Raw genomic sequence first — 12,763 nt, forward strand, 5'->3', positions numbered from 1 at the left:
TTCAAGCGATTCTCCTGTCTCAGCCTCCTGAGTAGCTGGGATTATAGACACCCGCCACCATACCTGGTTATTTATTTATTTATTTATTTGAGATGGAGTTTCGCTCTTGTTTCCCAGGCTAGAGTGCAATAGTGCGACCTCAGCTCACTGTAACCTCCGCCACCCAGGTTCAAGCGATTCTCCTGCCTCAGCCTCCCGAGTAGCTGGGATTACAGGCGCCTGCCACCATACCTGGCTATTTTTTTGTATTTTTAGTAGAGATGGGGTTTTGCCATGTTGGCCAGGCTGGTCTTGAACTCCTAACCTCAGATGATCCACCCTCCTCGGCCTCCCTAAGTGCTGGGATTACAGGCATGAGCTGCTAGGTCTGGCCTTGGATCCAAATTTAAATCCAAAATTGGATTTACCAATTAAATCCAAAAGGGAGCTGAGTGAGGTGGTGTGTGCCAGTAGCTCTAGCTACTTGGGAGGCTGAGGCAGGAGGATGGCTTGAGCCCAGGAGTTTGAGGTAAGCTTCGGCAACATAGTGAGACCTCATCTCTATTAAAGAAAAAAAAACCCAGCTGATTGTAGTGGCTCACACCTATAAATCTAGCCACTCAGGAGGCTTAGGTGGGAGAATTGCTTGAGCCCAAGAGTTCAAGGCCAGCCCGGGCAACATAGCAAGACCCTGTCTGAATTAAGAATCTTAGATGGGCGTGAACCCGGGAGGCGGAGCTTGCAGTGAGCTGAGATCCGGCCACTGCACTCCAGCCTGGGCGACAGAGCGAGACTCCGTCTCAAAAAAAAAAAAAAAAAAAAAAAAAGAATCTTAGATGGAAGCTGTGTAGCCCATAACTTGGCCTGTTCTCTTTTGAGGCAGGAGGTATTTAGGGGGATGAGAGAGCAAACCAGTTCTGCAGTTTTTTATGTGGCAACTCTGGCCTCAGACTACAGAGCTTTCTCCTAGCCTGAGACGCTCCTTTCTGTCAGTAGCCTTGGAAACGGTGTTGCTCCCTGGCAGTGTTCACCCAGCCGCTGTCCCCTGGTGAGTTCAGAGCCAGGTGATCGGCAGTGCTCCCTCTTAATGACTGTGTTTCATCTGCAGGGCGAACACTGTTGGAGAAGCTGTTCAGCCAGCAGGAGAACGGGCCTCCAGAAGAAGCCGAGAAGTTTTGCTCACGGATCATTGCCATGGGTCTTCTCCTTCCTTTTAGTGATTGCTTCAGGGAACCGTGTGATCAGAATGCCCAGACCAATGCAGCTTCGTTTGATGTAAGTAGGAGAAATCACTTCTGTCTGTGAGGCAGATTCGCTGTTGAAATAGCAACTATGATGTGTGTCTGCCCAGTCACCCTATAATTTAAAAACAACATGTGATGCAAGCATTTTTTTTTCCTTAGCTGCTCAACAGCTCAGTATGTCTGTTTGTACACTAAAAAAAAAAAAAAAACTAGAGTATTAAGTACATTTGCCAAACCTCCTTTTCTTAACAGATGGTCACTCAGGAGTTCTCTAGCCTGCTTTAATCAGCGATGATTTTAAAAATTGATTTCTGAATTATTTTTAATTGCAGTAAAATACAGATAACGTAAAATTTACCATTGTAACCATTTTTAAATGTACCGTTTAGTGGCATCAAATACATTGATGTGGTTGTGCATCTACCACCACCATCCATCTTTAGAACTCTTTTTTATCATCCAAAATAAACCCTGTACCCATTAAACAATCACTCCCCATTCTCCTCTTTCCCCAAGCCCCTAGCGACCACCATTCTCTGTCTCTGTGAATCTGACTACGCTAGGTAGCTCATATAAGTGGAATCATGCAGTATTTGTCCTTTTTTGTGGCTGGCTTATTTCACTTAGCCTAATGTCTTTGAGATTCATCCGTGTTGGAGCATGTGTCAGAATTCCCTTCCTTTTTAAGGCTGAATAATATTTCATTGTAGGTATATGTCACATTTTGTTTATCCATTCATCCATCAATGGACACTTGACTTGTTTCCACCTTTTGCTATAATGCTGCTATGAATATGGGCTCATAATGAGTGAATAATGCCGCTGTGAACATGAGGTACAAAAACGCTTCAAGACTCTGGAATCAGCGATGATTCTAAAGTGGCTGTAAGTCAGTATTTATGACTTTGCTGGTCGTAGGCATTCCTTCAGAAGCAGCTCCACCGGGCACAGTTATTCCTCCCAGTGGGCCGGAGGTTTCCATGGGTCCTACAATGCTATTTTGGTGCGTTCCTAACTCATGTATGTGTGAAGTACGGACGTGAAGCAGCATCGTCTGCTTCATCCCCAGCTCCCATTCACCGAGAGAGTTAATACTGTAGAACAGTAATTCACCAGGCATATTCACAGTTCATAACGAATATGAGCACAGCTGGATTCTCATTGTCGAGACAGAGTATTGCCAGTCATTCTCAGGTATGTGGTATATGTGTGGCATTGGTTGGGATGAGTACCTCTAAAACCCAGATGTGTAAGAATTCTCATGTGTGAAATTCTCATAACGAAATTGAAGATTGGTCCACTTGTGCAGAGCCCAGGATTTTTATTTGAGGATAATGGTTTTTCTTTTTCTTTTACTCTTTTTTTTTTTTTTTTTTTTTTTTTTTTGAGATGGAGTCTCACTTTGTTGCCCAAGCTGGAATGCAGTGGCGCTATCTTGGCTCACTGCAACCTCTGCCTCCCAAGTTCAAGCAATTCTCCTGCCTTAGCCTCCCGAGTAGCTGGGATTACAGATGCGCACCACCATGCCCGGCTAATTTTTGTATTTTTAGTAGAGATGAGGTTTCACTATGTTGGTCAGGCTGTTCTCGAACTCCTGACCTCGTGATCCACCCTCCTCAGCCTCCCAAACTGCTGGGATTACAGGCATGAGCCACTGCGCCCGGCTGTGGTTTTTCATCATATGGGTTATTTACTTTGTTTTGTTACTGCCAACTGTGCTCTCTTAGCCTTCTTCAATATATAGGAATGAAATAATGATGAGTTTTAAAGACAATGAAAATGAGCCCTGGCTAAGGTCAAGATACGATAATAAATAATGAAGTGTCTGTATCTGTTCACTTTGTTTCCTCTTCTTTACCCATTACAGCCTGCAGTCTTCCTCAATCTTCCTTTAGCATTAGGGAAATAAATCACGCAAAATATTTGGAGATCTTCTTGATTCTTGATGCTTCCCGTTCGAAAGAAAATTCCCCATGTTGTGCTGTGTGTGACTTGGCAAGTTTCCTTCCTGAGATTTGTTTACATTTTTCCTGCTGCAATTTTTTAAAATGACATTGCAGCTAATCACTACTGGGTAGATCTTTTTCTCTTATGGGAAAAATTGTGTAATTTAAATGTTTTCCTCCCTTCTCTTCTATGAGAGGTCTGTGTTATTGTAGAGGCAGAATGCTAGAATGATGGTGTGTTAAATACTATAGAACTCAGTTCTAGAAGATATATTGATTTGGCAAGTTGGAACTATAATTAGTATAGTGCAGGCAAAGGCAAACACTAGCCATGTCTAGCACTTGCTTTTTGATTCAAACTGTTCCCAAGTTAACGACATTTTCCTCCCTTAAATCCCAGAAGTGAACAGTCTTGCCAGTCAATGAATGTAGAATTGGATAAACAGAAAAGAAAGGGTAATCCTGTTTCTTTCTCTCTCTCTCTATTTTTTTTTAATCGACTAACCTGGTTGTTTCTTATACTCACCTCACTCTATCCTTGTGTTAGAGACTAGTAACTCTTCCCCGTCATCTTATTTTGGAGGGCAGCTGGGTGTGGCATCGAGTGTGAAAAACAAACAACAAAGGAATACAATGCCTTGGTGTTGTGTGAAGGCTTTCCTCAGAATCGGGAATTTCTTTCCTTCAACTTGATGGGATTGCATTTTGTCTTCCTTTATTCACTGGCTCTGTACGACCTCTCTACTCCCCCTTCAAAATGAACACAAAACAAAGAAAAAAACTGAAGATACTCTTGTGTGAAATGTTATGCCCTATACTTAAATAGCAGCTCAGCAACAGAACTATGCGTTTATTGGATGTGTAGTCAAGGAGTTTCTTGAAAACCCGGAGAGGGTGACGATATAATGATACAGGGGGTTCTGAGGACTGGGGTGTCAATGAGGGATGGGGAAAAATGTGCTTATCTATGGGGAGAGAAATTTCCGATAATTAGTCTCTCTGCTGATTTCCAGAAAATAGCTGTTGGGAACATTTCTAACTAACAATCCTCTTGAGATCAGTTGCCCTTCGAGACAGAACATGCTGTGGGAATAAGGTCATAACTGGCACCCTTCCTACCTCCCCACCCCCCCAACTTTGTTCCCTTCCCTAATGGGATCCTCTCTCCCACCTCCCACTCCTCTCCCTTCTCATCTCTGCACTTACCTCTGCAATTACAGCAATAAATATCTTCAGTTTGAGGCTCTTCACTGATGTAGTTTATGTATTAGCCTACTTGACTCAACCCTTCTGATTTTGTTTTATGTTATTTTATACAGTTTTAGGGCCTAACATTTTGCTTTATCGAGTGCTGTAGAAAGTATGAAAAACAATTGCACATTTTGTCTTACCTTTTAACATGACTAAGATGTCAAGAACTTTAAAAGACAAAGATGGCTTTGAGTGATCCTGTTAATTCATTCACAGATTTTTACCAAATATATTCGTTCTAGAAGACGGGTAGTGTTGTAGTCTCTGGGGATGTGTTAGTGAGCAGGAGAATGTGTTCTGTTGAAATGTGTGACCTATTCAAAAGGGAGGGAGACAGATTTTGTAAAAATGCACAGGCTAATGAATTGCTCTTAGATTCTAATAAGTGATATGAAGGAAAACAGGACTAACAGGATGGAGTGAAAGGCATGGGGTAGGATGAGCGCAGAGGGGAGCCCTGTGAGATGAGGTCTGTGGGAAGGCCATTCCAGGCAGCTCCCAGGGCAAGTCCAAAGGGCATCATTGGAAGAGCACAAGCATGACTCAGAGAAAGCTGGAGCTTCAAGAGATGAGGGCAGCAAGGGCTCAGGCCATAGCATAGGTAGGGTCTGAAAAGCCATGGAAGGAATATGGCTTTTTTTTTTTTGAGGCGGAGTCTTGCTGTATTGCCCATGCACGATCAGAGGCATGACCTTGGCTCACTGCATCCTCTGCCTCCTGGGTTCAAGCAATTTCTGGCTAATTTTAGTATTTTTAGTAGAGACAGGGTTTCGCCATGTTGGCCAGGCTGGTTTTGAACTCCTGACCTCAAGTGATCTGCCACCTCGGCCTCCCAAAGTGCTAGAATTACAGGCGCGAGCCACCACACTTGGCCTTTTTTTTTTTTTAATGGGAGGTTTTGGGAGGCTTTATGCAGGGGAAGAACGTATTTGTCTTATAATATTATTTTGTGGATCACTTGGGCTGGTCTTGGTTTGTTTGTTGTGGTGGTGGTTGTTTTTGAGACAGGGTCTCACTCTGTTGCCCAGGTTGGAGAGCAGTAGTGCAATCACAGCTCACTGCAGTCCTGACCTCTGGGCTCAAGCGATCCTTCCACCTCACCCTTCCGAGTAGCTGGGACTACAGGCATGAGCCACTGTGCCCAGCTAATTTTTTAAGTTGTTGTTATAGACAGGGTCTCACTGTGTTGTCCCAAGTTGGTCTTGAACTCCTGGGGTCAAGCAGTCCTCCTGCCTCGGCCTCCCAAAGTGCTAGGATTATAGGCGTGAGCCACCATGCCCGCCCCCAAGCCTGCTCTTTGAATGTTTGAGTGTAGGCAGGCGCAGAAGTAGAAGCAGGAAGGCAGGTGGGATATCCCAGTAGTTTAGTTCTAGATGGTGGCAGTAGCTTGGGGCAGGATGGTGACAGGGGAGATGAAGACCAGTTAGTAGGTTGGTGTGGATTCTGGAGGTATGGCTGATGGGACTTTTGGTGGGGTAGACATGGCAGCAAGAGAACACAAGGAAATCAAGGATGACTTCTTGATTTGAAGTAGCTGGGTGGATGGTTATGCAATTCATGAGGTAGAGAAGACAGCTCCATTTTGGGAGGAGGATGTAAGGATAGAACTGCTAGCAAGAGAAAACAGGGATAATACTAATGCTTGCTACTTGGCAGATTGTATTGCTGACTTATAGATCATGGTATATTTCAGTGGTCTGAGGCTAGTCTTCTTTGTTTATTTGGAACCTATTTTAGTCATCTCTCTCATGCCTTTTTCAAAATGGCGTCCCTTTTTCTGGGTCATATGCGTATTTTCCAGCCAACCACACTTATCTTACATAATTGTTGATTATTCATTAACAAGCTCTTCTAGGATTTCTTTAATCCTAACTGTGGCGGATATTATATGATCCACTTACATCACCAAGAGTTAAGCAAGTTTACTTGACCCAAGCATTTTTGCAGGTGTAGGTGGTTCTAAATCTACTTAATCCTTCATGAGCTTATGTTTAAACGTCTGCCTAGCAGGATATTTCTGGATGTATGTTTTTGGTTGCTGGACTTGTTTGGGTTTGGCAGATCTGCTGATTTTGCCAAACATGTGGTGATCCCATGCTCACCAGATGGGCAAGAGCTCTTTGATATGTATGTAAATGGACATCGGTTTGGATGAATGTGTGAGCGAAGCTAAAATTAAAGACAAGGAAGACATAAAAATTCGGGTTACAAAGAAACCCAAGAAACAAGATTTTTGAACCTGTTGAAAGATGAAGTAATTAATCAAAACCAACAGCAACCAGTCCTAGAAAACTAATGAAATACATTCTACTCGTTGTCACCATAGTCAAAAAGAAGACTTAAGTGGACAAACAAATTATTATTTGCATTTGAAATCATTATTATTTTTTTCTTTCTTGAGACAGGGTCTCACCCTGCTGCCCAGACTGGAGTACAGTGGCACGATCTTGGCTTACTGCAACCTCCGCCTCTTGGCTTCAAGGGATTCTCCTACCTCAGCCTCCTGAGTAGCTGGGATTATAGGCATGCGCCACCACACCCAGCTAATTTTTGTATTTTTAGTAGAGACGGGGTTTCACCATGTTGGCCAGGCTGGTCTTGAACTCCTGACCTCAGGTGATCCACCTATCTTGGCCTTCCAAAGTGCGGAGATTATAGGTGTAAGCCACCTAGCCTGGCCTTGAATTCATTTTTTTTTTTTTCTAGAGCAGGAAAAACATTTTGATGCTATTTAGTCAAGCCCACACAGATCTTTTCCTGAGAAGCAACAAAAGCCTTGCCACGTCTTTCAGCTCTAAGAGAATGTATACACACATATATATTTTTTGCTGTATATTTATTCTTGAAACATTGTGTACCGTATCAACTCTCAAAGTTGTTTGTATTTTAAAGGTGGTATTAAAATGATACTTAATTTTTTCAGACCAACTTTAACAATTATTTTACCTGATGATTTTGTTTACCAAAATTTACATAAGCTGTGTGGACTTGCTGTATGTTAATGCCTGCTGATGCCTTTTTTTTGTTTTGTTTTTGAGATGGAGTCTCTCACCCGGGCTGGAGTACAGGGGCATGATCTCGGGTCACTGCAACCTCTGCCTCCCAGGTTCATGCGATTCTCCTGCCTCAGCCTCCTGAGTGGCTGGGACTACAGGCACATGGCACCATGGCCAGCTAATTTTTGTATTTTTAGTAGGGATCGGGTTTGGCCACATTGCCCAAGGTGGTCTTGAACTCCTGACCTCAAGTGATCCACCCACCTTAGCCTCCCAAAGTGCTGGGATTATAGGTGTGGGACAACATGCCCTAGCCACCGTTATTGACATTACTCTTGCCTTCTGGCGGTCACCAGTGAGAATGTAGCTGCTTGTCTCTCCCTCTTCCTTCTAATGTAATTAATATTGCTATTTCGAGTTTCTCTTTCATAACACTTCTTTGAATTTTAAATAATATGCTTATGATTTTTGCCATTGTTTCATCAAATTCAGATCGTATCTCTTGCCACCCCACCCACCATGTAATAGTCACACTATTCGTGTCTCCACTTTCGCCTTCATTTAGTCTGAGCCCTGTCTACCTCCCAGCTTCTACCAGATACACTTTTATGTTTAGGGTATACTTTTAAGGTTAATAGTTTATCTATAAGTTGGAAGACATATGGATGCTATGTAACTGTTGCACTGCAGAGGCAGATAGCATATTCTGATTTTGTTTCTTTTTCAGTATTCCAATATCACACCCCCCAGACCATTTGAACAAGGGTTTCCCTGGGTCCAGTTCAAAAGATTTTTGTGTTTATTTATTTATTTATTTATTTTTGAGACAGAGTCTCACTCACTCACTCAGGCTGCAGTGCAATAGCGCCATCTCGGCTCCCTGAAACCTTCGCCTCCTGGGTTCAAGCAATTCTCCTGCCTCACCCTACTGAGTAGCTGGGATTACAGGCGGATACTACCACGCCCGGCTAATTTTTTGTATTTTTAGTAGAAACAGGGTTTCACCATGTTGGCCAGGCTGGTCTCTTACTCGTGACCCCAAGAGATCCACCTGCCTCGGCCTTCCAAAATGCTGGGATTACAGGCATGAGCCACCGCACCTGGCTGAAGTCTATATTTTTAGTAAACAATCACTTGCTCCAAAGTATCCCATATTTAGTTTAGTTTACATTTGGTTTATCCTTTTCTTAGACAGGGAACTCCCATCCAGCACGATGAAGTTTTTGACTGCCTCTTTCTTTTTTGGGTGAAGAAACATAACTTTTCCCCCTGTATTCTCCGTATTTTTTATTTTTCAGCTCATTCTTGCCATTTCATGGAATTCTTAAATTCTTTGTCTTCTAATTTAGATTGGGTTCTTCATATTTAATCATGATTTCCACTTGTTTTTCTCAGCTCCCCCTTTCCCTTCCGACACCTACACCCCAACCCCCTGCCCTGTTTCTGGGAACACAAAGATGAAAAGAAAGCTTCTATCCTGAACTGGCTTACGGTCCACTTTAAGTAAATAAACACATGGAAATGAATTATTGGAGCTTAGTGGATGAAGTGGGCTCCATAGTCAAAGAGTCTGGGATTTCTCAACTATGGTGCAAACTTAGGTAAATGCCTGGATTTCTCAACCTTTGCTTCTTCTTGGGTAAAATGAGGAATAAATATAGTAGTTGCTGAGTGAGAGGAAAGTATGAATATGAATAAAGCATTTTGCACACTACAGGCACATAGTAAGTGTTCAACACCCTTTGGCTGTCACCACAGGTCATAATCGTGTTTAGGCTCTAGGTGGAGATATTTATAGTACAGGGACCAAAGGGGAAGGTTTGTAACTGGGTCTCCTTGGTAACTCAGGAGATATTAGCTGGGGCAAGACTTGAGGAATGAGTAGGAGTTAGCTGCAGGGAGCAGCCATGAAAGAAGTCCGTAGGCCGGGTGCGGTGGCTCACATGCCTGTATTCCCAGCACTTTGGGAGGCCGAGGCGGGTGGATCACCTGAGGTCAGGAGTTTGAGACCAGCCTGACCAACATGGTGAAACCCTGCCTCTTCTAAACACACAAAATTAGCTGGGTGTCTTGGCACATGCCTGTAATCCCAGCTACTCAGGAGGCTGAGGCAGGAGAATCGCTTGAACCCAGGAAGCGGAGGTTGCAGTGAGCCAAGATCGCACCATTGCACCCCAGCCTGGGCAACAGAGCGAGACTCTGTCTCAAAAAAAAAGAAATAAGTCTGTATACTGGGCGGTACTTAGAAAGGCATGGGGGTGCATGTGACCACAGTTCCTAAGTATTTCTGGAGTATAAATTGGGAGAATGATGAATAGAAAGGAGACCAGGAATGTAAACAAAGACAACCTGGGGGTTCTTTTGAATAATTTTGAGTAGTTAAGCCATAAACAGATTGGCATTTATAAAATATCACTCTGGTGGCAGGATGGAGAATGGATTGAAGAAAACTAAAATTAGCATCTGGGTGATCAGAAGAGTATCTAAACTGAAACAGAGGCTGTGGGGTTGGAAAGAGCCAGATACAGGGAATCTTTAGGATTTAGAATTGACAGGACTTGCCATTTGATTGGATGTGAGGCAGTGGAGTAGATGATTTCTTTGAGTTTCTGGTTCATATTTCTGGGATACTCTACTAAATAGTTAGAATACTAAAGAGGAAACAGGTTTCAGAGAGAATAATCATTCTCTTTTGACATCTAGAATTTGCGATTATTTGGGACTTTACAGCGGCTATTCCTTGAGGGCAAGGGAACTGATATTGCTGGCATAGACCATAGGTTATATGGTAAAATCATGAGCAAATAAATCTCATAAATTAAGAGAATGTTGACCAATCAAAAGATTAAAGTTCTTAAGGACAATGGAAAATAATTAGATGTAGTGAGAATATAGAGAGAATGAATTCGTTGGTGGTTGTGGCCAGAGGGAAGGATATTGGTGTTTAAGACTTAAGAGGTGAAGGTGGTCTTCACATTCCAAAGACTAGTCCATGGTGGAGAGGTAGGCCCATTGTGATTAGAATTGAGAAGCTCAGGGTGTTGTTTGGGACTTAATGTCCCATAGAATGTGGAAGAGTCAGCCTTGAGAAGCAGAGAGAGGACCACGTGGTAAAGTCCTTGACATGTGAAGGCTATACCAAGGAGGTTTGTCAGGGTCTGTGATGAAGAGGTGTAGATGAGATGATACGGGCTTCAGAAGTGGAGCGGGTTATGCTTAGGATGGACGTGGAATCCTCTCTAGCTGATGATGGAGGGCTAGATGAGAAGGTCGCGGTATGAGGGAGGATTGGGAAAATCACCTTTCAGGTTCCGTCATCACTTGGCTTCAGTGATCACATTGGCCTTTTCATGAGCTTCTTGGGTTTGCCTGTTACTGGTTTCCAGTCCAGTCTCCTCAGTCTTGTCTAGTGGTTCTCAATCCAGGGTTATGTTGCCCTACAGAGGACGTTTGACAATGTCCAAAGACATTTGGTGTTGTCACAGTGGGGAGAGGGGTGTAACTGGCTTCTAGCGGGTAGAGACTGGGGCACTGCCAAGCATTCCAAATGCACAAGACATCTCCCCCTTTCCCCCAACAAAGAATTACCCAGTGCAAAATGTCAGTAGTGCCAAGGGTGAGAAATCTAGTGATGTATGTCTGATCATGTTGTTTTACTTTATTTTTTGAGACAGGCCAGAGTGCAGTTGGGTGATCACAGCTCACTGCCTGCCTTAACCTCCTGGGCTCAAGCGTTCCTCCCACCTCAGCCTCCCAAATAGCTGGGATTACAGGCACATGCCACCATGACCAGCTAGTTTTTAATTTTTTTTTTTTTTTAATAGAGACGGGGTCTCCTTAGGTGGCCAAGGCTGGTCTTGATCTCCTGGGCTCAAGTGAGCCTACTGCCTTGGCCTCCCAAAGTGATGGGATTACAGGCACGAGACACCACACCTGGCCATGTCATTTTAATTGTTTCTCTGTCAGAATAAACTCCAGCTTCTTTGGATCTCCGTGGTCTTCCTTCTGCCTTTCAAAACTTTCCCACTTCTACCGCTCCTGACCCACTTTCCTTTCCAAACTCTTTCGCCACACTGAAGTGTTGTGGATTTTCCTAATTGTCCATCTTTTCTCTCACTTCTGGGGCTCTGTGGACACCACTATTTCTGCTCTTCACTATTATTTCCCAGTTAGGCTCCACTCTTTCTCATAGGATGCTATTCAGAGTTAGATGCCATTCCCTCCCAGACATCTTCTTTAGCCATCTCAGTCTGCATTTTCTCTCTGAAAGGATATGTTGCACATATTATAATTGGCTATTTACCCTGTAATGCCTGAATGCAAATTAAATATTGTGTGAAGGTTTCTTGAACAATGTAATGTTGTATCCTTGTGTTTACCTGACAGATCTCCCCAGAGTAGTTAGGAGTGGACTCTAGTCCTAGACTCGATTCTTATCCCATCTCCTCCACCTACTTAAGAGGTGAAAACATTTACCCAAGGTCTCATTAAAATTTTTCATGTCTAATAATCCCTGGAGTTGTTTTGAAGATTAAATGAGATTAATTTATAAGGCATTTAGCACAATGTCTAGCACATCACAAATGCTAGGTAATTATTAGTGGTTGGTATTTAATATTATTGCCCTTCAAGTTCTTGTTACAGAATCAGGCATAACTGTTTAATAAATATGCCTTGATTTTATAAAGAAGAGAGCTGTCGGAAAGCTATGATGAATGCAGTGAGGAGGAACTAGAGAATCTATTCACTGAATTGTCTTGAATGATCAAAGGTTGCCTATATTTGATAATCTTGAAAACACTTGGACTGGGTGCGGTGACTCACACCTGTAATCCCAGCACTTTTGGAGGCTGAGGCAGGAGGATCGCTTGAGCATAGGAGTATGAGACCAGCCTGGGCCACATAGAGAGACTCTGTCTTTACAAAAAATTAAAAAACTTAGCCAGGTGTGGTGGTGCACACCTGTAGTCCCAGCTGTTGGAGAGGCTGAAGTGGGAGGATCGCTTGAGCCTGGGAGGTTGAGGCTGCAATGAACTGTGATTGCACTACTGCACTTCAGCCTGGGCAATAGAGTGAGACCCTGTCTCACCAAGAAACAAAAAACAGTAACAATAGCAACAAAACAAAACAAAAAAAAAAGAGAGAGAGAGAAAAGAAAACACTTGGAGAGGGAGAAGATGGGAGAAGGGATGGGATATGGGTCTGTTCTGGAATTAGTCTGGGAGTTGACTCTGTATTGGATCTCTGCTTCTGGGCTTATTGCCATCCTCCTTTCTTAATTCATTTTACTTAATTTTACTGCTATAGTTACCACATTCCTTCACTAACCCTCATGCCCCCATATCTT

General features: G+C 43.2%; 1 protein-coding gene across 2 annotated transcripts in view; it reads left to right on the forward strand.

The window, feature by feature from the left end:
* The window catches only part of FMN2 (formin 2), a 399,343-nt gene that overhangs the window by 32,286 nt on the left and 354,294 nt on the right, over positions 1-12,763 (forward strand). For both annotated transcript variants that reach the window (XM_025363337.1, XM_025363416.1), the window contains exon 2: positions 1,088-1,254. In XM_025363337.1, coding sequence (XP_025219122.1) covers positions 1,088-1,254 — 167 coding nt within the window. The remainder of the gene's footprint in view (positions 1-1,087; positions 1,255-12,763) is intronic.

This window comes from Theropithecus gelada, chromosome 1 (assembly GCF_003255815.1).
Source record: "Theropithecus gelada isolate Dixy chromosome 1, Tgel_1.0, whole genome shotgun sequence".
Taxonomy (NCBI): Eukaryota; Metazoa; Chordata; class Mammalia; order Primates; family Cercopithecidae; genus Theropithecus; species Theropithecus gelada.